At 46.3% G+C, this 25975-nt stretch overlaps 1 protein-coding gene across 2 annotated transcripts in view; it reads right to left on the reverse strand.

Moving 5' to 3' along the window:
* Positions 1–25975, reverse strand: part of NUP210L (nucleoporin 210 like) — a 54351-nt gene that overhangs the window by 5355 nt on the left and 23021 nt on the right. For both annotated transcript variants that reach the window (XM_083416409.1, XM_083416410.1), the window contains exons 19-33: positions 22648–22752; positions 22337–22438; positions 21448–21576; positions 19169–19296; positions 17929–18061; positions 17485–17547; positions 14443–14622; positions 11458–11538; positions 10068–10199; positions 9026–9184; positions 8794–8885; positions 7454–7628; positions 6433–6608; positions 4683–4903; positions 226–362 (exon numbers count right to left, since the gene is read on the reverse strand). In XM_083416409.1, coding sequence (XP_083272535.1) covers positions 226–362; positions 4683–4903; positions 6433–6608; positions 7454–7628; positions 8794–8885; positions 9026–9184; positions 10068–10199; positions 11458–11538; positions 14443–14622; positions 17485–17547; positions 17929–18061; positions 19169–19296; positions 21448–21576; positions 22337–22438; positions 22648–22752 — 2013 coding nt within the window. The remainder of the gene's footprint in view (positions 1–225; positions 363–4682; positions 4904–6432; positions 6609–7453; positions 7629–8793; positions 8886–9025; positions 9185–10067; positions 10200–11457; positions 11539–14442; positions 14623–17484; positions 17548–17928; positions 18062–19168; positions 19297–21447; positions 21577–22336; positions 22439–22647; positions 22753–25975) is intronic.

Here is a 25975-nt window from a genome sequence, read left to right on the forward strand (position 1 = left end):
CTTGGGCCTAACTTTGATTTTTCAAAAAGCAGCAGTTGGGCAGTGCATGTTGTCAATCAACTCGAGTGGCAAATCAATGGTTTCTCAGTTTTTAAGTCCATGCTCCGAGAAGGTCTTTTATTCCCTGAAATGACTCCATTTCCCCTTCCCACGCTTACTCTCCTGGCTAGAAACGCCTTCCATGATGCCTGCATGCTGGCGCTGCCTTGTTTTTCTGGTCCTTACCTCTCGGTAAGTTTTCACTATCCCTGGGATATCGTGGAAGACGGTGGCCTTCCCAGTGTGCTTTGCGAAGGCTGCTCCGCTCAGCGTGTCCATCTCAAGGAGGTCGCTTGGAGTGATTTGCCATGTCCCGGGTTCCCCTAAAGAAAGGGAAAAAATGCTGTTGCATCTGTGTTCAAAGATTCCGTGGGAAGTGATGGGAGGTTTTGCTTCTGCACATGAGTCTGACAAACCGCTCTGAGCTGAAGCATTTCTTCCTCACCCACCCTAGAATGTTTAGTTCACATTGAGTTCATGAAACATCGTACCCTGACCTGTTCTTAATGCATGGTTGGCCACATCTATGGAATGCTATGGTTATGCTCTTTTAGGTTTTGCTATATCAATCACTAGTAATAGTTTAATAAGGAGGTTTTCATACCTGTCCAATTCTGTGTTCTCTTTCCCAACCTTTAATCTATTGATGATTAATGCCTATATGCAACCCTTGCGTATGATTTGTGTCAACCAATCAGCAACAAGCACATATGTGGCAATGCTGTAATATTCAATAAAAGGGACTCTCCGAGACATGCTCGAGAGATGCCTCCAATATGACACTTGTCACTCGTCTGTCGTTTATTTCAACCCAACAGAGAAGAATAAGGCATGTTGGCCCAGTTGGTCAGGGCTCCAAGCTAATGCTTTATTTTTATTTTTTAAAATATTTTTATATTAATTTTTGAACATATTAATTATCATAGGTACCACAAAACTTCACGTCTTATACAATTTTTTTGGACTTCCATCAGCACCTCTGATGATCCACCATTTTTATCACTTCTTCTGCATTTCTTAAATTCATATTGCCTTTAATTATCTTAACCAACAATCCTCCTCTTTATCCAATTCAAATTATTCACCTCACAAAACTTCTTCCAAACCTACAAACCTGCTTTATTTTTTTTTTCATCCATCCCAGAAAGAAATAAAAACATGAGGCAGAATATGAAGCAGCGAGCGGAGGCAGTGGAAGATGGACACGAGAAAGGTCAAATTAAATAACTTTTACTCTCTCAAGGAAAACACTTCTTTGCATGCCTGGGCATACAAACTAAAAGCCATGACACCAAAGGAAAAAATGACTGGGAGGGAAGAGGAAAAGAAACTCGGACACTGTTTCTTAGGGAGCAGTTCTGCGCTGAGCGCTGTATTTAATTTACTCTGGGTTGGTCGAGTCTTCATTTTGTTTCAAAAGCAAATGGTGTTAATGGCCTGGAGGAACTGTGGAGTTGGAAGGAATACTAGCGTCTAGTCTAAACCCTGAAATGCAGGAATCTTTCTCTCAACGTGGGGCTTGAACACGTGAACCTGAGATTAAGAGTCTCATGCTCTAGAAAATGTGATGAAAATGATGTATCGATGGTATTTAACACCCATGAAATTAGCAAAGATGTACAAGGGATGTAACAAACGTTGGAAATGTAAAGATAAAGAAGGTAAATTTTACCATATGTGGTGGGAGTGCAAGAAGGTAAAAAGTTATTGGGAAATGATATATAATGAATTGAAAAAAATGTTTAAATATACCTTTGTTAAGAAACCAGAAGCACTCCTACTTGGTATCGTAGGGAATGAGATAAATAATAAAGATAGGAAATTATTCTTATATGCAGTAACAGCAGCGAGAATATTGATAGCTCAGAAATGGAAGCAAGAAGAGTTACCGACATTGGAAGAATGGAGAATGAAGATGACGGACTTTGCAGAACTTGATAGACTGACAGGAAGAATTTGAAATCGGTGAGATCAGAGATTTACTGAAGAATGGGAAAAGTTTTCAGAATATATGCATAATTTAAGTGAAAAACAAATAACGCTTGTAACCTTTAATGAAGCTCTGTAAAAAAGAAAGGTTAGAATTGGAGTGAAACAAGATTTAATTTATAAACAATTAGATGAGATTTCAGAAATGTGTAGGAAATTAAGAAGGGAAGGAGTACCAGCCAAGTTGACGGAAGTAAAAAAAAGAGAATGGATTTAAAAAACTGTATGAATTGTATTAATTTGTTTTATTTGTAAACTGAATAAAAATTATATTGGGAAAAAAAATAAGAGTCTCACGCTCTACCAACTAAAATGCAAGCAAGCTGTCCTCTAATATTTTACACAGCGGATAAAAGCGAAGACAGCTGCCATCAAATGAGCTACAATAGCTTTAATTTCCCAAGCCATGGGATGTAAAAAAATGCGTTCTATTATAGGAAAGATGGATGAAGCCACCATGCGTTAATTTATAGGGCAATGTTTCTCACCATCACCAAATACAGTGCTAAAAGGAAGATGCAAACTGACAAGTTACTCTGTGCCGGAAGCTAGGATCCCTGGATCGCTTGCTACTGGCAAGGAGCCCTGATAGACCAGTCCCGGGCATCACAATTCTTCTCTTGGCTTCCTCATGTGGGATCTCCTCACACATGGCTTTCTGTGGTTGAAGCCACCACTGGAAGGACTGCCTTGACACTGTGTTTAGATAAGTGCTGGGTTGTGTGATAGAAATTTTATGGTCTTAGATATATGGTAATGTTCATAACTGCACATACATAGATCAACACAGGAAGACCAACCTGGAACCATTTTGATTCCTAAACTGACCAAATCATTTCTCTGCAAGGTTAAACTGGAAAAGCCTCCCCATTGTCTCTTTCCTCACAAATCCTGTCTCAAGGATATGTCTGTTTGAATAAGGTGTGAGCCTGTGACCTGGCCCAGCAAATAAGTATTTTACCACTACAAAAGAATGGCCAGGCTCCCCAGGCAATCCAATCAAGTAACTTGCCAGACAGGAAATAAACTGTGACAGGAGAAAAACAACATTTAAATTTCTGTGATGTAGGTGGGATATATCTGAGGGGTGGTCTTAGGTTACACTCCTTCTGTGATGTATGCATAATGTTTCTGGGGGTGGTCTTGATCTAGAGAATGGGAATTTCAAAAGTCTTTATAAGCCCTTGCAGGGCAATTTTGGGGGTCCTCTTCCTCTCCTGCGTGTGAGGGGAGTACCCTGTTGCAACAGATCAATAAAGATCAAGCTTACTAGCTGCTTTGCTTCTCAATATTCTCTGGTTGGCCTCTGTTATTTTCTCCTACCAATAGGGAACCTATGTAAGGACTCTATATGGGCTCTTGGATACCCCATAAGGGAAAAGGGCATATTTTTATTTACAACAGTTGACAGAGATGGGTGCAGGCAGATTTCTCCTTCTTCAGATTGAGGACAAACCCACGGGACTGAAGGGTGCTTTATATTTAAGCCATTTTACGCACAACCTCGCAAAGAATGCAGCTTGTGTTTCTTCACTGAGAGCAGCCCCTTCCGAAGTTCGCACGGGGCCGTTGTGAGGGTCACCGAGGAGAGAGAGAGAGAGAGAGAGAGTCCAGGCTGGGTGTGTGTTTTTATAGGATGCTTGGCATTCCAGAAGATGCTCTCTGGGTTACTCTTTTGTCCTGAAGACGTGACTGAGGCTTAATTTGCGGTGCTTTGCTGAAGGCACGGCGGCCATAAAACAGCAGCCGATGAACCAGAGGCTGCCTCCATTATGCATCAAGGCCTTTTAAGAGCAGCAGGAAGAAAAGGAACTGCCCCCCCCCCCGCCCCCAGCCTGGCTGCCCTGGCCCCATTGCGAAGCATAGATGGGAAAGCAGTAAAGCACTGTGGTGGGAATCAGCATGGGGGAGCAGGACTGGGGGTGGTGAGATGAGGCTTCTTTTGAGACACGGCCAAGGGGACCCCGCTAGGTGCCAGGCAGGGGTGGGCTAATCCATCCATTTCAGTTCCTCTTTATCTTTCCAATCTTGAAGTTCAGTTCCCCACAATTGGGGGGAAAAGTCCTCATGCAAATCCACTATCATTTTAGTGCTAATTTCTCCGACTGATACGCATTTTGGGCACCACAGTTCAAGAAGGACACTGACAAACTGGAACGTGTCCAGAGGAGGGCAACCAAAATGGTCAAAGGCCTGGAAACGATGCCTTATGAGGAACGGCTAAGGGAGCTGGGCATGTTTAGCCTGGAGAAGAGGAGGTTAAGGGGTGATATGATAGCCATGTTCAAATATATAAAAGGATGTCACATAGAGGAGGGAGAAAGGTTGTTTTCTGCTGCTCCAGAGAAGCGGACACGGAGCAATGGATCCAAACTACAAGAAAGAAGATTCCACCTAAACATTAGGAAGAACTTCCTGACAGTAAGAGCTGTTTGACAGTGGAATTTGCTGCCAAGGAGTGTGGTGGAGTCTCCTTCTTTGGAGGTCTTTAAGCAGAGGCTTGACAACCATATGTCAGGAGTGCTCTGATGGTGTTTCCTGCTTGGCAGGGGGTTGGACTCGATGGCCCTTGTGGTCTCTTCCAACTCTATGATTCTATGATTCTCTTTAACTTCCAGGAGGCAGCCACGGTGGCTGGAGACCAGCCCACTGACCTTCTTGGTTGACGAGAGGCGTGCTGAAACATACGACGTCTCCCATGGCAAGCGGCTCGGAAAGGTTCGGCTCGATGGCGTGCTCCACCGGGACAGGGATATAATCCGCCATGCCCGGGTGCTTCTCGTCCCAAATGCCCACCAGGGTCACCCCCCTGTTCACAGCCTGGGCGACGTAGGTGTAATTCTTGTTGCTAGGTCGGATGAGCAGCAGGTCATCTCTGGGGGAACAAAGCAAAAAAATTGACCCCGTGAGGAGTGTGCCAAGCAGGGATACTGCAGGGTAGGGTTCCCCAAACTTGGCCAACACGGTCAGTGGTGCCTTCTGCTCTGTGGACCACCAAGAGATCAGCTAGGAATTTGATGGAGCCTGTGTGGGCTGGGACTTTGAATGAATACGCTAGAGTGGTACATTAATTTTTTTTTTAAATGAGTATGTTCTAAAGCAGGGTGGGGACAGATCAGGGCCTACTCTTGTATATCCAAGAGATATGAAGTATTCTGACAAGGATTTATCATTCCCAGTAGGAACAGGTGGGCTCAGTGGCGCAAAGGACTTTATCACACCTCCGGCTAGTTCACAAGCTGCAGATGTTCCTGGGTTGTCTAGCCACAAGTTGTTCAGTTGGAACGCTAAAATGTACTTTCTATAGGGCTGCCTACAGAGTACAGTTCCCTGGGAAGAGGGACTGACTTTTAAACCACCGTGGGAACTGGAGCTCTGCGGGGCAAATAGGGGGCTCTCCTCACACTTCTCAGCACCCTTAGCTCCAGGCCCCAGGATTCTTTGGGGGAAAGCTGTGGGTGTTTAAAGTTGCACCATTGCGCTTTAAATGTATGGTGTGAGCGTGGTCATTATTGCGGCAAGGATTTACTTCTACACCGCTTGTTTGTTTACCCAGGTGAGGGAACGTGTTTGAAATAAAACACGGAACCAAGAGAAATACCAAGCCCAAGAAGAGATCCAGTAAGAACGCGGTTTATTAAATGACCGCACAGCAGGACAGCTCAACTTAAAAGTGGTTGTATCCTGTACTTAAAAGTCGCCTCAGTTGGGCCACATTCGTGCCATACATTTAAAGCACTATGGTGCCACTTTAAACAGTCATGGTTTCTCCCAAAGGATTTTGAGACATCTGAAGGCAGCCCTGTTTAGGGAAGCTTTTAATGTTAGATGCATTACGGTATTTTAATATTTTGTTGGAAGCTGCCCAGAGTGGCTGGGGAAGCCCAGCCAGATGGGCGGGGTATAAATAATAAATTGTTTAAAATTATTATTATTATTATTATTATTATTATTATTATTATTATTGAACTGTAGGGCAATGATGCTGCTAGGAGACCCCTATTCCCCTCACAGAGCTACAGTTCGCAAAGTTCCCTGATCAGAGGGACCGACTGTTAAACCACTCTGGGAGGGAAATGTGTGTGTGTTTGCAGGGTCTCCTAACATCTCTCAGCATCCTAAACAAACTACATCTCCCAGGATTCTTTGGGGGAAGTCATGACAGTTTCCTTTAAATGTACTGAGCAGATGAAGCCCTGGTCATATAGGCTGGATATGACTTAAGATGTCATCCCGACATTTATCCAGACCATTGTGATGACTGCCCCTGCGTACTTTGTTGCATGAACACACCCTGGACCACAGAAGTGGCCAGTGTTCAAGTTCCCAAAAGGACTTTCCACAAGATGGAGAGTGGCAGTTTCCCAAGCAAGCCTTTCCCAAGCGTGCCTTCCTGAGCTGCACCTGTTCAAGGCCAGGTGAAGCTGAGTGCTCTGGGCGTGGAACTTCTCCCCGGTACTGTCGTAGAACTCAACGGCGAGGGTGAGGGACATGCCCAGGGGAAACGCACGCAGGGGCACCCGGCTGGCCGTGTAGAGCTTGGGGGCGCTGCTCAAGCGCAGGTAGGACACCGGGGCCACCTGGGAGGGGAGGAAGGAAAGGATGCATAGGTTTTTTCCTTTTCAGTCACCACACCTGGAGACTTCAAGCTGATTCATCTCAAATACACTTGTAAGGAAAGCAAATGCCAGGTGTAGCCGAACCGATAGATGTGGACATAAAAATATACATAAGAACTGCTCATAAAAACAGAAGTTTGACCAATACAATGAAAAAGCAGAATCTCAAGGGAGGCCACACTGTCTTGTCTAAGCTGAGCAGCCTTCACTGCGAATTTAGCTACATTAAGCACTGCAGACCGATCCGAACCAGAGAAAAGATCTTCTCCATATCACTGAGGATTGAACTGGAGACAAACAGCACTCTTTACTATTCCATCTGTTGTCCTACCTACCAACATCTGGAGGTTGCAAGCTCCCTGTCCCAGATGTAAGCGGTCCTCTTTAAGCAAGCTGACAGATGCTCCAGTGCTTTAGTGCGACATTCTTTTCGCAAGACGTGTACCTTGTCTTGCCATCTGCTTCACTCCCTGGCAACTTTATAATATAAGATGAGCGCATGCCGGATTGGGCCAATGGCCCATCTATAGTCCAGCCCTTAAAGCAGAACCCGAACACACGAGCAACTCTCTCTTCCTGCATTTTTCAACAACTGTCATTCAGAAATTCCACCTCCAAATGTGGAGGTAGAGCATAGCATAGCCATTGTGGTTGGCAGTCCACAACTTAGCAACCGTCCTTATCCAGCACTGCATTCTCCCCTTCAGTCTTTCAGCCCCTGCCCATGGCGTTCAGGGACCTCCTACCTTGGAGCATTCGTGGAATCCACAGCAGCCACTACTACTTCTTCCCAGAGCCTCCCTTACCCGCACTCCCGTGATGACAGTCTGGTTGACGCCGAAGAGCTCCAGGGCTGTCACCTCCAGCACCGCAGTGCCTGTGACAGCTCCTGCCTTGAGGAGGCCATGCCTGTTCTCCTCAATGACAGAGGAGTTGGGGAAGCACTGCAGGATCTGAGCGCTCACAAAGGCCGCCCCGTCCCTAAGAGAGAAAAGAAGAGTCACCATCCCTTCTGTTTGGGCTGAGGGGGTTGGACCAGTTATGTTTTATAGCCCAAGGTGGGTGCACAGGCTAGAAGGCAACTGCCACAAAGGATGGAGGGGCTGCCAAATTTAGGGTGGACTACGCAATTTCGGCAGGCATCCCATTATCTGCACTTTCCAGAAGCGACTGGGAGACATTTTGTTCTGACAAGCTTTGCCAACTGGATTGGCATGGGGTGTAATGGTTCTAGGGGTTGTTCGTGCGTAAGTTGCCGTTACTCCTGGCTAGGTTGCCTGGTTGAACCCTTTCTGTCTGGACAGCCCCAAGTTCTGTGGCTGCCTCAGTCGCTGGCAGAATCCGTCAGTGGGCGTTTCTTGAACCTCTCCCAGCATAGAAGCTGTTTGACGCCCAGTCTCCTCCTACTCTGCCTGCGCGGAAGTCTTCTGCGCACAGTGGGTGTGGGCAGCGGAGTACTCGTGCCCTCTCCGCTGGTCTCCGGCGAAGAGTCCTGGAGCCACCTCTCCGATTCCCCCATCTCCCCCCCTTCTCCACTGGTGTTACGCTGATTTCCTTCCCCAGCGGATGGGCTACCTCTCTCCCTACTGGGACCCTCTCCGCCATCCCTCTGGAGCCTCCTCTCCGCCTCCAGCTCCGATGGCAGTTCCCTGACATGGGGTGTCTACTTTGTACTGCTTTTAAATCTATCTGCTGCTGTCCAGTTTTTCGGCTGTGCTTATTGTGTTTTGCACACCACCTTCAGATATACATGTGGAAGGCAACCAACCAACCAACCAACCAACCAACTGAAATCATCTTACTCAATCCTAGCTGGAAGGTGGGATTATTTACCCAGCAGAGAGAGAGAGACAGCGTGTGCCAGGATCGCTGAGAGGGGTGGATAACATCACGCTGGGGCTATATCTCGCCTGCAGGTGGAGGAGGGAGGTGTCCCGCACCCCCTGCCTTAAGGCAAGCAAAAAACTGATGGAGTATCGACTGAGCGACCCCCCAGACTGGAGACATTTTGAAAGCAGAAGATTTGCTGCAAATTAGCATCTCTGTGGTGCTTCTACTTCTTCAAGTTAATAGTGGAGTCTTTGTCTTTGCTCCCCATCATCATCGCTACCACCCACCCGCCACTTCCCCCCTTTCCCTGCCCTACCTGTTTGTGAGTAACTTGAGCTGCGAGTTCATGGACATGAGAATCTGCTCTGCAGAGCACTCCGGGGAGAAGAGCTGCAGTTTATCAAAGACCTGTAAGGGACAGAGCAAGGATCCTGCAGGCAGAAGGAAGGGCTGGGAGGCGCCCCTGCTTTTAATGTGAACGGCTGGCATGGCCAGACGCAGCAGAGGACTGGCAGCAGCGAAAGAGGCTGCCTGAAGGGGGCGCTTACTAGTATCTGCACTTCATCCGAGAGCTCGGAGAGGTGTCCTTCAAACTGCCCAGCATCCGGGTCCGAAGCCTGAACCGTGACTTGGATGCTCGTCCGCCCAGCGGCCTTCGTGTGCAGGACCATGGCAAAGTTACTTTCCGGAATAAGCTGCAGGGAAACCTGGGAGAGAAGGGAAGGAGCTGCAGGCTTCCCGGAGAGAAGGGATGGGAGGATCCAGCAGTGCCCAGTGCCCAGTGCCCCTTGAGAATGGTGGGGTGGAAGGCAAAGAGCTGACCAGTAGGTGGCGCTGGAGGAAATGAGAGGCAGCACCAACTCATTCTAGTTTTGTCCTCCGCCCTCCTCTCTGTTGAATTCTACAAGGGCAACAATGAGACGGAGGAGGCCTTTCTGTTAGGTATTCTAGGAAAGGAGATTAAGAGAAAGGATAGCAAGTTTTTCCAATATGCAGTGACGGCTGCAAGGGTGTTGCTGGCTCAGAAATGGAAACAACAGGAAATACCGACAATAGAAGACTGGAGATTGAAGTTGTTAGACTATGCCGAATTGGATAAGATGACTGGGAAGATTAGATATTTAAGAGACCAAAAGTTTACAGAAGACTGGGGAAAATTCGTTGAATATCTGGAGAGTATAAGTGAGGGTCAAATAACGCTAGAGGGTTTTAAAAGAGCACTGTGAAAACGTGAGAGGTATTGTTAAAAGGGAATAGAAGAAAAAGATTTAAATAATGACAATATAAACAAAGGAAATGCGTAAATTAATAATAACTACGAAAGATTTGCGGAAAAGCTGAAGGAAGTTCAAAAAAGAAAGATTTGGGAAATATGAATGTGAAAACAATGTATGTTTTGTTTTGTTTTTAGTTGTAAATTAATAAAAATTATTTAAAAAACAAACAAACAATGAGACGGAGGAGGAGGAGGAAGCTGCCAGGGAGAGCACCCGCCCCCTGTATTCACTGGCTGAGGTTCAGGAGGACCAACACTGGATGCAGCCCACAGTGGCTGAGAGTTGAAGTGCGCCCTGAGGGACAGATCCATACCTCCGAGTGTCTGGGAAGGAGGTCCAGGACATCCCGCTTGCTCATCGCCCAGTGGAACGTCAGTGCTGGGTCGGCATTCCCAAAGGAGAACGGAGTCAAAGTGCTGGTCAGGCCAACAACATAAACAGGCATCTACAAAGGAAAGCGTCACTCGTTACTCCCCAGCTTTTGGTCCTCTCAGGCAAGAGACATGTCCCTACCATGGAGACCAAGACATGTATGCTGCCTCAAGGGATGCCTGGTCCCTTATATCCCTGCCCAATCACAGAGCTCTTTGGGCGGAGTCACTATTATGGTCCCCGCATGGGTCAGATGCACAAGCTCATATCCACCAGCAGCCTTGCATCCAGTACAGTGGTGCCTCACAAGACGAAAAGAATCCGTTCCGCGAGTCTCTTCGTCTAGCGGTTTTTTCGTCTTGCGAAGCAAGCCCATTAGCGGATTAGTGGATTAGCGCTATTAGCGATTTAGCGGCTATTAGCGGCTATTAAAGGCTTAAGGGATTAGCGGATTAGCTGCTAAAAGGCTATTAGCAGCTTAGTGCCTTAGAAAAAGGGGGTGGGGAGCGGGAAAAAACCCCAGGAATCGCAAGACATTTTCGTCTTGCGAAGCAAGCCCATAGAGAAATTCGTCCTGCGAAGCACCTCCAAAATGGAAAACCCTTTCGTCTAGCGGGTTTTCCGTCTTGCGAGGCATTCGTCTTGCGGGGCACCACTGTATTGTGGAACCCAATTCTCTGGAATTCCCTCTCAGCTGAGAGGCAACTCAGACAGGCCTCCTCCTCTGTTGAGCTTCCAGCACCCACCCAAATCTTTTTTTTTTCTTTTGAACAAACAGCAGGCATTTTAATGAAACTTTTTTTTTTTTAGTTGTATTGTTGTTTTACCTGTACGACACCTATAGATGGTTGCAATTAAGTGGCAGGTAGTTGAAATAAATGAAATAAACATTAGGAAGACTGTCCTAACACACAAGAGACGTATGACGTGGAACAGGATAACTCTGGAAGCGGTGAGCTCTCGTTCCAGGAGATCAGCCTTTTCTGCGCCCCCTTGTTTAACTTAATTCCAGCAAGCTTTTTAACTGAATTCTGATTTTACAGTTTAAACTCTTTTAAAAAAAATGTATTGGGTACACTGCTTAGAGACTACAATTTGCAATATGCAATTTGTTGAAGTGAAATAAAACAAATTGGGGTGGGATCCTTAACATGGGTTCAGTTCAGCAGGGAGAAGTCAGCCCCGCCTGTCTCTCGGTTGCATGCAATGCGTGTCCTACGCCAGGGAGGGCCACTGACATTAAGAGACGTGATTCTGAGTCGAACTTAGTTGGCTACAACCTTATATATCCACAGAGAAGATGTCCATTGGTGATTATAGGGCAGGGCTACCTTGGTCCCCGTAATGAGCCTGGTGGCAGGAGCGTGGATTCTTATCGCTTTCAGCTGAACAACTTCCAGGTCTACTTGGTCCTGTGGGGAAACGCAGAAGAGAGACCAGAAGAAAAGGCACAGTTTGCCCAAGATTACCCAGCTTGGGGGTGGGGGTGGGGCTCCTCTGCAGCAGGCTGCCAAGTGGACTGGCAGCCGCTGGGGGGGGGCATGTCTGCCCCACACCTGGGACCTGTGAAGTTCCAGGAGCAACAAACAAAAAGCGCTATGGAGCGTCTGGCCAAATCAGATGCTTCTTCAGTCTGACGGCAACCTTCTGGGGACCTTGTGGCAGCGCTGGGCAGAGCCAGAAGCAACACCGGATGGAGCAACCAATAGGAATCATAGAATAGAATCATAGAATCATAGAGTTGGAAGAGACCACAAGGGTCATCGAGTCCAACCCCCTGCCAAGCAGGAAACACCATCAGAGCACTCCTGACATATGGTTGTCAAGCCTCTGCTTAAAGGCCTCCAAAGAAGGAGACTCCACCACACTCCTTGGCAGCAAATTCCACTGTCAAACAGCTCTTACTGTCAGGAAGTTCTTCCTAATGTTTAGGTGGAATCTTCTTCCTTGTAGTTTGGATCCATTGCTCCGTGTCCGCTTCTCTGGAGCAGCAGAAAACAACCTTTCTCCCTCCTCTATGTGACATCCTTTTATATATTTGAACATGGCTATCATATCACCCCTTAACCTCCTCTTCTCCAGGCTAAACATGCCCAGCTCCCTTAGCCGTTCCTCATAAGGCATCGTTTCCAGGCCTTTGACCATTTTGGTTGCCCTCCTCTGGACTCGTTCCAGTTTGTCAGTGTCCTTCTTGAACTGTGGTGCCCAGAACTGGACACAGTACTCCAGGTGAGGTCTGACCAGAGCAGAATACAGTGGCACTATTACTTCCCTTGATCTAGATGCTATACTCCTATTGATGCAGCCCAGAATTGCATTGGCTTTTTTAGCTGCCGCGTCACACTGTTGGCTCATGTCAAGTTTGTGGTCAACCAAGACTCCTAGATCCTTTTCACATGTACTGCTCTCAAGCCAGGTGTCACCCGTCTTGTATTTGTGTCTCTCATTTTTTTTTGCCCAAGTTCATCTTGTTTGTTTTGGCCCAGTTCTCTAATCTGTCAAGGTATGTGTGTGTAGAACTAGCCTACTGTACAAAAAGATGTACAGTGGTACCTCGGGTTACAAACGCTTCGGGTTACAGACACTTTGGGTTACAAACCCCGCTAACCTGGAAGTAGTACCTCGGGTTAAGAACTTTGCCCCAGGATGAGAACGGTAATCACATGCCGGTGGAGCAGCGGCAGCGGGAGGCCCCATTAGAGAAAGCGTGCCTCAGGTTAAAAACGGTTTCGGGTTAAGAACGGACCTCCGGGACGAATTAAGTTCATAACCTGAGGTACCACTGTAATTTGCGTTCATTGTTATTCCCGCTTTTGCTTCTGGTCCCACCTCCTACTGAAATACAGTCCCCAGGAAGTTACCAATAAAGAAAAGGTTTCACATCCCTTTCTTTTTGCGTGGGAGAGATGTTTTAACGAAGTAGTTTGTTAAAAAAAAATAGAACTGCCTTTTGGATTTTTTAATGCTGGTTTTGTTTTATGTACGCGTTTGTTTTTGCTTAAAATATTGTAAGTCGCTTGGGTTGCTAAGGCAAAAGAAGTATAATAATAATAATAATAATAATAATAATAATAATTCAAGCTCCAAGCTGCTGTTTCTCACACACTCACCTCAGCACAGCAATAACGTCAGACCCCACACCATTCGGCAAATGAACAGCTCACTCAGGAGACCACCCACAGTCATGAAATGTTCACAATTCCTTAAGGCACTGACTGCTTATTCCCAACAATCAAGGCAGCCAGACTCAGGCCAGCCCGATTCTCAGCGTCATGTGTGGTCCAGGAACAGGACCCAGGGTGGGACCCAGTGCTGGATTTACGTATAAACTAAACAAGCTATAGCTTAGGGCCCCACTATACCCAACACAAAAAACAGCGACAATTTGTTGTTGACAAAGGGCAGCTGGGCATATAAAGGGCCCCATTACCTTCAGTAGCTTAGGGCCTCATCAAACCTAAATTTGGCACTGGTGGGACCTATGGAGACTGGAGGAGGTGCCTCCTCCAGTCTCAATAGGTCCCACCAGTGGTGTTAAAGAAAGATAGAACCTTTTTTATGTATGCTACAACAGCAGCAAGAATACTTATCGCAAAGTACTGGAAGACACAAGAACTACCCACTCGGGAAGAATGGCAGATGAAACTGATGGACTACATGGAAATGGCGGAAATGTCCGGCAGAATCCGAGACCAGGGAGAAGAGTCGATGGAAGAAGATTGGAAAAAATTTAAAGTATATTTACAGAAATACTGCAAAATTAATGAATGTTAGAAGAATGCAGGAATGAAGTTATATGGTTTTAGCAGAAGGGTTATTAAGAATTATATGAACATTGCGTGTTAATGTGTTAAATTGGGAAACTGAAAGTTAAATTGTGTTATGATAAGTTACAGACTAAATTGAAGAAGAGGGAAAGGATTTGTTGAACCAGATAATTTGAACCAGAATACAAAAAAGGGAGGTGCGAGGAAGTCGAGGAAATAAGCTAATGAAAGATCTGGATACAAAAATTTGGATTTGTGTTTTTTGTATTTTTTTTTCTTATGTTGCATTGTTGTATTTTTTTTCTTTTCTTTTTTTATTTTTGTTGTTGTTGTATTGTTTGTTGAATTTGTGTATTGTTTTTCTTTTACTGTTTTTCTTTTATAAGTATAAAATATCTAATAAATTTTTATTAAAAAAAAAGAGAGACTGGAGGAGGTGCTAGCCCTCATGGTTTCAAGGGGAGGGGAAACAAATGGTGAAAGCAGCCAAAGGTTTCAGATTACAGAGCAGCAAGTGAGCATTTGACCTCGACAAGGAGGAGGAAGTACCTGTGAAAAGACAATGACTTTTCCTGTGTCTTCGTTGACAGCCCGAATGGTCCCAAGGATTGTGGCTGTGCCCACAGCCTTGGCCAGGACCTGCCCCACTCCGTTAACTGTGGCCACAGACTGGTTGCTGATGGAGAAGTGAATGAGGGACTGGGGCTGTGGGCCGCCCTCTGACATCACCTGCAGCGGATTGGAAGAACAAGGAAGAAGCATATCCTGACATCACTCTGCCACCAGCTGGGAACAATGCCCCCCCTCCAGTCTATCACAGAGAGGATCCTGGAGTGGGGAAACCTGCGGTGGGATTGTAAGGTAATTGAAAAATTTTGGGAAATGATATACAACGAATTGAAGAAAATGTTCCATTTAACATTTTTTTTTTTAAAAACCCGAGGCATTTTTGTTGGGGATTGTAGGGAAAGATCTGCCAAAAAAGCCAAAAAACATCTTCATGTATGTGACAATGGCCGCGAGAGTTTTAACAGCACAAGGATGGAAGACTGAAGAAACCCCAACTAAAGAATCATGGCAAGAAAAATTGATGGACTATGCAGAACTGGCAAAACTGACATACAAGCTACGGGACAAGGATAACTGTGACTTTAAAGATGAACGGGAACCCTTTACAAAGTATTTGAAGACGCAACAAAGCGAACTGGACTCCTTGGCTGGTTTTGAATAAACATTCACAAACTTTTATTTGATAATAATCAGCTAAATGGTTCGAGGATCTATATAACTGTGTAACATGCAGAAAACAGCATTTTTAGAGAAATCAAAGACTGGAACTGAGGGAAGTCGGGGATGGGGGTGGGTTTTGTGTGGGAGAGTGGGGGGAGGGAGGAAAAATGGGGGGAAATAAGGATGATATGTTTCTGAATAATATGCTTTGTTTTAATTTTGAATAAACAAGTTACCATATTTTTCGCCCCATAGGACGCACCAAGATTTTTGGGGGGGAAATAAAGGGGAAAAAATTATTTTCCCCCCCCCAGGCGCTTGCGGGGCAGGCAGCGGGGAGAAGCGCTCTTCTCCCCGCCGCCCACCTTCAGATCAGGTCCGGGGACAGTGGAAAGACGCGCTGCGCCTCCCCACTGTCCCCGGAGCTTGTGGGGCTGGTGGTGCGCACCGACCCCTCTTGCTCTCCAGGCTTCAGCGAAAGCCTTCATTCGCCCCATAGGACGCACACACATTTCCCCTTCATTTTTGGAGGGGAAAAAGTGCGTCCTATAGGGCAAAAAATACGGTATTTTTTTTAAAAAAGGAGTGGGGAAACCTCAGATTTGAGGGGTCTACTTTACTTAGGATCCCACAACCTACCAATCAAAGCCAGGTGTAAGAGGCAATTAGACCCCACACCATATGTTTAAGAAACATGGCTTCCCCCAAAGTGTCCTGGAAATGGTAGTTTAGCCCTCCATGTCATACAATTTCCAGCACCCTTAATAAACTACTGTCCCAAACTTTCTTTGTGGGAGTTAATGTGCCTTTAATGTATGTTGTGTACTAGAATCCCTATTATTTGCTGCAGATAGGACAGGAGGCTAGGAAGGGGTGATAAAAGTGGTCAATTTTTAAACAGAGAAACTGATTAATCATGCAAAATCAATTCTAGGCAGTTTGCTAATGAATTTGTAACTGAATTAACTGATAGAACAAGCTGACCTGCCCTCCCTGTGACGTTATCTAAATCTGTGATGAAAGGGCAGGAAAAACTGCTTTACAAGCAGAAAGGAGGAGCGAAAGTTCTAGGTAAGGCAGGGACAGGGAGTATGTGGCTCTTCATAAATGATGTTGGACTCCGGCCCCCAATGGCTGGGACTGTTAGGAGTTGGAGTCCAACAGCATCTGGAGGGTCACTGTTCTCCCCATCCCTGTTTGTGGTAGCAGCGCTGTATAGGAGGCATTTCAGGACCTGGGAGAGCTCCCAAGGAAGGGAGGTGGCACTGGATCAAGCTCATTACCCAGTAGCAAGGATTAGGGGCAAAGAGGAGGCTCTCCAGGACCTTGGATAGCTCCCCGAGGTAAAACCTTTGGTACTGGGAAGAAGACAGGTCTGAAAATGTAGTCCGGTCTACACTATACATTTATAGTAGTACCATAGTACTTTAAACAGCCATGGCTTACTCAAAAAAAATCTTGGGAACTGTCATTTGTTAAGGGTGCTGAAAGTTGTTAGGAGATTGCCCTCTTCCCCTCCCAGAGCTACAATTTCCAGAGTGATTTACCAAACAAACCCTTAACTCAGGGAACTTTGGGGGTTGCAGCTCTGTGAGGGAGAACAGGGGGTTGCCTAACAACTCTCAGCACTCTTAACAAACCACAGTATCCAAAATGCTGTTTGGAGCTGTTTTAAGGAGTATAATACTTCTTTAAATATATAGTACAGATGGAGCCTGGCTCTGCTCTCCTCCAGTGGAAACATGAATTGCATCAACTGACATGGTCCTGTAGGTGCAGTGACTCATCTCAGGGTAACCTATGCCATGGAAAGAAGGAAGGAAGGAAGGAAGGAAGGGAGGGAGGGAGGGAGGGAGGGAGGGAGGGAGATAGCCAATAGGATGGCTTCTTTTTTTTAAAAAAAAATATTTATTACTTTTAAACCTTATAAAAAGGAGAAAAGAAAAAAAAGAAGAGAGGAAAAAAGAAGAAGAAAAAGCTAAAGAAAAAAACAATACAGTACAATATATAAACAATACACAACACAACATTAACACATTAAACAAAACAAAAGCAAAAACAGTTCAAGAAACACACATCATACTATCTCAATATCCTCTCTTTCATTCCCTTGTTTCATCGACCTCCTCTCACCTCCCTTTTTGTATTCCATTTCTATTAATTATTTCAGCAAATCCTTTCTATCTTTCTCTATTTTCTGTCATATGATTGTCTTAACATATTTTAACCTTATTCTCCATTAATACTATAATACTTATTTATACTTAATTCCTTAAAACATTTCTACTAAAGCCATATAATTCCCTTCCAACATTTTTCTAACAATAGGATGGTTTCATCCAACTGATACTCTGAACTTACCTGCATCATGTTGTGTGGAATGAGGGTTATTTTCTCTGGGATGAGCTTGAATGGTGGGAAGACCTGGCAAAACACAACAGCAGTCAAATTTGGCCACGTGGGAATTGAGGCTGTCTTTAAACACACACACACAGGACCAGCCTTCCCCAATCTGTCGTTGCTGAACTTTAATTGCCATCAGCCTCAGCCAGGAGGGCCAGTGATCAGGGATACTGGGAGTTGTAGTCAAGAACAACTATCATGCACCAGGCTGGGAGAAGGTTGTGCCAGAGAGTCCATTATCTTTTCATTCAAATCTGCAGCCAGGGCCAAAGGAACATTTCACAGAACTTGCGCATGAAGTTCTTAACACCTCTGGTTCTAAAACCATAGGAGACGTTTGTGGCAAACCGTTTTCCCCGTGTGCCTGGGTTTTTTGACAGCCCAGCGGCTGCAATTCCTTACCTCCACTTTCCGAGGCGCCGAGGTGAATTTGATTCCCATTTTGTCCCAGGCCACGGCCACTAAACTTGTCTGCCCCACAGCCATGGCTCGGAGGACGTAGACTTCGGAATAGTCACCCACTTCCTCCATTAGCCTGCAAGGAGAGGTTTGGTACGGTTGCATTTTGTCCAACCTGGGCAAGGGAGTGGACCAGGACAAGCCAAGCAGATTTTCAGGCTGGTCTCTGGCACCCATCTTCACATTGCCAAACAGCTACTGTCCTGGGCATGACACTAGCCAAATGACGGAGCTCACAAAGAAGAAAGATCAGCTGTGTGACAACAAGAGTTTCCCTGACTGGGATCAGCTCTGCCATTTTCAGTGTGGCTGCCATGGGAAGAGCTTATCAAACGTGCAACAGCCATCCCAGAGACACCGGGGGTAGAACCTGGGACCTTCTGCACTGCATCTGAGCTATGCTCCTCTCTTAAAGAATAAGGCAAGGTTCCAGACCTCATGGCTTTGAATAATGACCTGATTTTAAAAGGACCCCTCTTCCATCTAGTGCAGTGTTTTCTACACAGGCCGGCAGCAGTTCTCAGGAGTTTCAGACGGAAGACATGCCTAGCCTGACTTCCTGCAAATCAAGTAAGATCCCTCACAATTCTGAATAAAGAGCTGGATTAAAAAGGAACATTGGAATATGCCACATATGGAATCAGTTTGTCTCACTTACTACAGTGGTACCTCTGGTTAAGAACTTAATTCGTTCCAGAGGTCCGTTCTTAACCTGAAACTGTTCTTAACCCGAAGCACCACTTTAGTTAATGGCGCCTCCCGCTGCTGCCGTGCCGCCGGAGAACGATTTCTGTTCTCATCCTGAAGCAAAGTTCTTAACCCGAGGTACTATTTCTGGGTTAGCGGAGTCTGTAACCTGAAGTGTCTGTAACCTGAAGCATCTGTAACCCGAGGTACCACTGTATTGCCTACAATGATTGGCAGGGAATCTCTAAGGTTTCAGGCAGGGGACGTTCCCAGCCCGGCCGGGAGATGCAATTGGGGATTTAACTTTCAAAAAAGGCAGACTGAGCTACGGCCCTTGCAGTTTTGACCACAAGTTTTGACACTGTGGACTTGGTCAGTTTTGTGGGTTTCAACTTTTTGGGTGGAGTGTGAGAGCAGGGAAGAAGAATGCCTTGCAATCGCAAAGATGATCTCTTAAGAAGCAGAAGTCAAAGCACAGGAGACGCAGGGCACTTACGTCAGTGTGACAATGGGGGAGGCTGCCTTCAGCTGGAGCCGCATGTAGACAAAGTATTTACTCCGGAAAGGGTACCGGTGATGTCCCAGGACGCGTACGGAGACCAGCACCGATTTTCCGACCTCAATCTGGGGAAGAAGGCAGAGGGTTCCAGGGTGTCCTCAACTTGGATGGCTTCGATGGAGGATTAGATAAATTCATGGGGGAGAAGGCTGTCGAGGGTTACTAGCCATGATGGCGACGCTCTGCCTCCAGTGGTTGGAGGCAGCGATGCTTCTGAATACCAGCTGCTGGAAACTGCAGGAGAGGGCCCTTGCGCTTGGATTCTTGAGCTTGGCAGAGAGCCTTCTCGGTAGCGGCACCCACCCTGTGGAACGCCCTCCCACCAGATGTCAAAAAGAAGAACAACTACCAGACGTTTAGAAGACATCTGAAGGCAGCCCTCTTTAGGGAAGCTTTTAATGTTTAACAGACTAAAGGTAAAGGTAAAGGTACCCCTGCCCATACAGGCCAGTCTTGACAGACTCTAGGGTTGTGCGCCCATCTCACTCAAAGAGGCCAAGGGCCAGCGCTGTCCGCAGACACTTCCGGGTCACATGGCCAGCGTGACATCGCTGCTCTGGTGAGCCAGAGCCGCACACGGAAACGCCATTTACCTTCCCGCTAGTAAGCGGTCCCTATTTATCTACTTGCACCCGGGAGTGCTTTTGAACTGCTAGGTTGGCAGGCGCTGGGACCGAACAACGGGAGCGCACCCTGCTGCGGGGATTCGAACCGCCGACCTTTCGATCGGCAAGCCCTAGGCGCTGAGGCTTTTACCCACAGCGCCACCCGCGTCCCGTTTAACAGGCCTGGGGGCTTCCTAGAGGAATCTGATTGGTCGCTGTGAGACCAAGACGGTCTGATCCAGCAGGACCCTTCTTATCTTCTTCATGCAGCAGGCATATCAGAAGCTGCCTTAGTCCATGTCAGACCACTGGTCCATCTAGCTCAGTAGACTGACTGGCAGTAGCTCTCTAGGGGTTTCAGGCAGAGCAGCCACCTGGCCCTACCCAGAGCTGCCACTGGGGATGGGACCAGGGGCCTTCTGCGGGCAAAGCCGATGCTCAACCACTGAGCCGCGGTTCTTCTCACACATAACCCAGTACCCCTGCAGATTTTGTTGGGACTCCAGCCCCCTCCAGCGGAAAAGCAAGAGGACTGAGATGCGGAGTCAGACAAAGTAACATTCATAGAATCATAGAGTTGGAAGAGACCACAAGGGCCATCGAGTCCAACCCCCTGCCAAGCAGGAAACACCATCAGAGCACTCCTGACATATGGTGGCCAAGCCTCTGCTTAAAGACCTCCAAAGAAGGAGACTCCACCACACTCCTTGGCAGCAAATTCCACTGTCTCTTACAGCTCTTACTGTCAGGAAGTTCTTCCTAATGTTTAGGTGGAATCTTCTTTCTTGTAGTTTGGATCCATTGCTCCGTGTCCGCTTCTCTGGAGCAGCAGAAAACAACCTTTCTCCCTCCTCTATGTGACATCCTTTTATATATTTGAACATGGCTATCATATCACCCCTTAACTTCCTCTTCTCCAGGCTAAACATGCCCAGCTCCCTTAGCCGTTCCTCATAAGGCATCGTTTCCAGGCCTTCAGTGCATGTGGCACAGGGACCGCGCTCCCCAAGGCTACAGGGTTTCTACCCATCCCACTGCCAGGCGATGAGCAGATAACAGCAAAGGTTGCTAGGTTTGTAGCTGGGGCAATCAGAATAAGGGCCACTAACTGACTGCCAATTCAGGACTTTAAATTGTGCTCTTATATCAAATTTCCTTTTCTGCGTATACTGTAATGTTTTACTGTTGCTATGGCCATTGGCTCATGCGAATACAGTGCTACCTCGGGTTAAGAACTTAATTCGTTCCAGAGGTCCGTTCTTAACCTGAAACTGGGGCACCACTTTAGCTGCTGGGGCCTCCTGCTGCCGACGCGCCGCCAAAGCACGATTTCTGTTCTCATCCTGCAGCAAAGTTCTTAACCCAAGATACTATTTCTGGGTTAGCGGAGTCTGTAACCTGAAGCGTATATAACCTGAAACGTATGTAACCCGAGGTACCACTGTAAAGTTTTATCTTATCTTATCTATCTGCCAGGTGATGTATGTGTTCCCTTTGTAGCGGCCCTGTGCAAAGGGAAACCCACTCTCACAAATCTCTGCAAATCCTGCAGCCAGCGGTCACTCATGCCCTCTGACACCCCTCCGGCCAGCTTACGCATACTCATCATACCTTATCAACAAGATCCACTTCCAACTCGTACATATTGGAGATGCGAAGGTAGGCTGTAGCAGGTCCCAGGAAGGCCAGGCACAGGTCGTAGATCTCCAAGGTCAAAGAGCCAGGAAGGACAGGAACCACCTGCAAGGAAAGTGACAGGAGCAGTCGCTCGCAGGGTAAAGGCGACATCACTTGTCAGGCTGTATGAGATGGCAGGGCCCCGACCCTTTGGCTTTTGAAATAAATTTGGTTACTACAGGAACTCTGTAAAGTAAGAAATTGTGCCAGAGCTGGATTTTTTTCTTTTTGCCTCCTCCCTCCGAGTCCCTTTTCCTTTTGTGTCTTGTCTCTTAAACCAGAAGCCTGAGGCTGTCTTACCACTGATGCTTGCAAGTCCCCCGAGAGCTATTTTTCGGCTGGAGAACAGGGGTAATACTTTGCTTTACAAAATATATAGACCGCTTAAACGAAAAGGAAAAGGAAAAGGAAAAGGGAAGGGGAAGGGAAGAAAGAAAGAAAGAAAGAAAGAAAGAAAGAAAGAAAGAGCTGTCTAAGTAGATTACACAAAACAGTGTAAAATATCTATCGTTCAAAAGCAACAACTGATACGATGGGTAAGATGTAAATACAAGTATACACAATGAAAGCATATGCCTGGGTAGGCTTGCCTAATAATATTTACTATTTTTGGTTTGTTTATTAAATCTGTATCCATAGATGTCAGGGCAGTTCACAATGTAATAGTAATAATAAGAAAAATAATTAACAATCGCAATAATATGGAAGATGAACCTATATATTATCAAATTCAGAGAAGGGGAAGAATAGCTGGCAGGAGATCATGAAGCCCTAGCTTTCTCTCCTCATAAAGGCTCACAGAGCAACACACTTTGACACTCACCTGTATGGCGCTCTCTGTTTCCAGGTAAGTGATGTTCACCATCTCCTGTGCACTGCTGTTGACAAGGAAGTAACCGGACCCTTCCACCAGCGCAAACACTTCCTAGGCAAAGCAGAAAGGGGGGGGGGGATATCCACACCAGCACCACAAAACCACTCTTTCAATGTTGCCACACAGAGCACTGGCTTACCTGGGATTGCTCTGTTTTACTCAAAGGTCAGAGTTGCCTCTGCCAAAGTTCTCCACGAAGAGCCCCTGGTCTGAGCAGGGTTCCCCACCACCTGACCCACACCCAGCTCCTTGGCCCCTACCTTGACATCGGGATGGTTGTACACGGTGATGTTATCCGGAACCACAGTCACGTCCTCGACCAGCATGAGTTCCACGGCGGCAGAGGCAGGGGAGTTAGAGACCTCCTGTGTGCAGAAAGGGCAAGAAATGTTAAAGAAAAGTTAAGTGGCTTATAGTAACAAAGTTATGAAGTTTATGAAGTTTATGGGAAAATGGTGTTAAAGAGAGGGAAAGGGAAAGCCAAAATATTAAGAGAAAATTGAGATGAAGGTAAATGAGGGAAAGGATTTGCTGAACGAACAATGGTATTGGAATACAAAGGAGGGAGGTGTGGGGAAGTCCAAGAAATAAGCTAAAGCAAGATTTGTTTTGAAAGATGAAGTTGTTTTTAATTGTTGTTATTTTGTGTGTTTGTTTTTATATGTTGCTGTTTTTTCTTTGTATTTTTTCTCTTGTTTTTTTTTTGTTTTGCCTATACTATATTATGAAAACTTAATAAATATTATATGGAAAAAAAAAACAAGAAATGCTGCCTCAGGGTGTTTCCGCAGAAGGCAGGCCAACGCCAAGGAAACCTGTGCCCTTCTTTCTTTTCCTGCAGGAAACAGATCTGTGCACACCCAAGAAGAACCAAGGAAAAGCCCTGCTGGGACAGACCCAATGGCCTATTGAGTCCAGCACACTGCTCTCCGGGTGGCCCAGCCAGATGTGGATGGGAAGCCCGTGAGCAAGACGCAGGCCTCTGATACAGCCATACTGATTAGGAGCCACTGATACATCTTATCCTCCGTGGATCTGTCTAAGCCCCTTCTAAAGCCGCTTTAAGCTGACCGCCTCGCGGCGTCCCTTTTCCTCTCTCCTAAATGTCCCGACGGTCAGCTTCGTTGGATGATCCCAGGTTTTGGGGTACAATGAAGGAGAAAAAAACACCTCTCTGCCCACTTTCTCGACACCATTTTGTATTTACCGTATTTTTTGCTCTATAAGACTCACTTTTTCCCTCCTAAAAAGTAAGGGGAAATGTGTGTGTGTGTTATGGAGCGAATGCAGGCTGCACAGCTATCCCAGAAGCCAGAACAGCAAGTGGGATTGCTGCTTTCACAGCACAGCGATCACTCTTGCTCTTCTGGCTTCTGAGATTCAGAATATTTTTTTTCTTGTTTTCCTCCTCCAAAAACTAGGTGCGTCTTGTGGTCTGGTGCGTCTTATAGAGCGAAAAATACGGTATTTATTTAATGAAATTCCTATGCCGCTCGACGGTAGGGGAAAAGCTCAAGAGGGATTTACGAAAAATAATAGAACGACGACATTATTGGTGTGTGTGTGTGTTAAAAACCATTTAAACCTTCAAAAACAATAAAAATGAACAATAAGCTTAAAACCTCATTAAAACACATGTCAACGTTCTGGGTAAAGGTAAAGGGACCCCTGACCATTAGGTCTAATCGCGGGCGACTCTGGGGTTGCGGCGCACATCTCGCTTTACGGGCCGAGGGAGCCGGCGCACAGCTTCCGGGTCATGTGGCCAGCAGGACTAAGCTGCTTCTGGCGAACCAGAGCAGTGCACGGAAACGCCGTTTACCTTCCTGCCAGAGTAGTACCTATTTATCTAGTTGCATTTGATGTGCTTTTGAACTGCTAGGTTGGCAGGAGCAGGGACCAAACAACGGGAGCTCACCCCGTTGCGGGGATCGAACCGCCGAGCTTCTGATCGGCAAGTCCTAGGCTCTGTGGTTTAACCCACAGTGCCACGTTCTGGGTAGGCTTGCCTAAACAAAAGTGTTTTGAGCAGCCGCTGGGGAAGAGCACAGTGAAGGTGCCTGATCGATGTCAAGAGGCAGGGAGTTCCAAAGTTTGAGTGCTGCTGCACTAAAAGATAAATTTCTTACAAATGTGGGACAGGTATTACAAGTATTTATTAAATCTAGCAGCAGGTAACTACCGTATTTTTTGCTCTATAAGACTAACCAGACCACAAGACGCACCTAGTTTTTGGAGGAGGAAAACAAGAAAAAAAATATTCTGAATCTCAGAAGCCAGAACAGCAAGAGGGATTGCTTCACAGTGAAAGCAGCAATCCCTCTTGCTGTTCTGGCTTCTGTGATAGCTGCGCAGCCTGCATTCGCTCCATAAGACGCACACACATTTCCCCTTACTTTTTAGTATTGAAAAAGTGAGTCTTATAGAGCAAAAAATACGGTAACTGCATGTGATACTGGATGAGTTCTGGTGCCTACCTCCCCTACACATACTTGCCACCCAGGGGGACTCAGATGGGGCAGCTAATCTGGCACGTTAGGTATCCCTTCTCATGGCGCCAAAGCTGATAGGATAGAGAGCCCAGCTGCAGTTTTCTCCCTATTCCATTGCAAAATGTCTTGAGGAGCTTAGGCAGTAAGGTGTTCTCTCCTTTCTCAGGGAAACTGGGGTGTTGTTGTTTTTTGAGGGGGGTGGTGATTCTGATGAGACAATCATATTGTGAGATGTGGGAGAGGGCAATTGTTTCTTTTCTGGTCTTGACTGGGGCGTTGGCACTCTACGGCCCCTGGTCCCCTGCTTCCATGGCTTTTTGCTGTTTTCAAGACCAGACCAGGCAATTTTTTTCTATAAGCTGCCTTGAGTTCCTGTCAGGGAATAATAATAATAATACAGTGGTGCCCCGCAAGACGAATGCCTCGCAAGACGGAAAACCCGCTAGACGAAAGGGTTTTCCGTTTTTCGATGCGCTTTGCAGGACGAATTTCCCTATGGGCTTGCTTCGCAAGACGAAAATGTCTTGCGAGTCTGGAGGTTTTTCCCCGCTCCCCACCCCCTTTTTCTAAGCCGCTAAACCGCTAATAGCCTTTTAGCAGCTAATCCGCTAATCCGCTAAGCCTTTAATAGCCGCTAATAGCCGCTAAACCGCTAATAGCGCTAATCCGCTAATAGGGTTGCTTCGCAAGACGAAAAAACTGCTAGATGAAGAGACTCGCGGAACGAATTAATTTCGTCTTGCGAGGCACCACTGTAATAATAATAATAATAATAATAATAATAATAATAATAATACATGGCATCTGTAACAGTGCCTGTTTGCAAATTAGAGCAGTTAAGTGGGCATATATGGGGAAGGGTGATCTGATAGGTAAATTGTTAAGGGCTTTATATACTACAGTGGAGCCTTGGTTGTCAAACACCTCCATTGTCATACATTTCTGTTCCCGAACACCGAAAACCCAGAAGTAGCTCTGGTTTTAGAACGATTTTTGGAAGCTGAATGTGATAGGCAGCTTCTGTTCTGAGTTTCCCTATTGTACTGAAGCTTCCGCTTTCAGTTTTCGGTTTTCGAACGTTTCGGAAGTCAAACGG

This window comes from Podarcis tiliguerta (genome assembly GCF_965153285.1).
Source record: "Podarcis tiliguerta genome assembly, chromosome: 16".
Taxonomy (NCBI): Eukaryota; Metazoa; Chordata; class Lepidosauria; order Squamata; family Lacertidae; genus Podarcis; species Podarcis tiliguerta.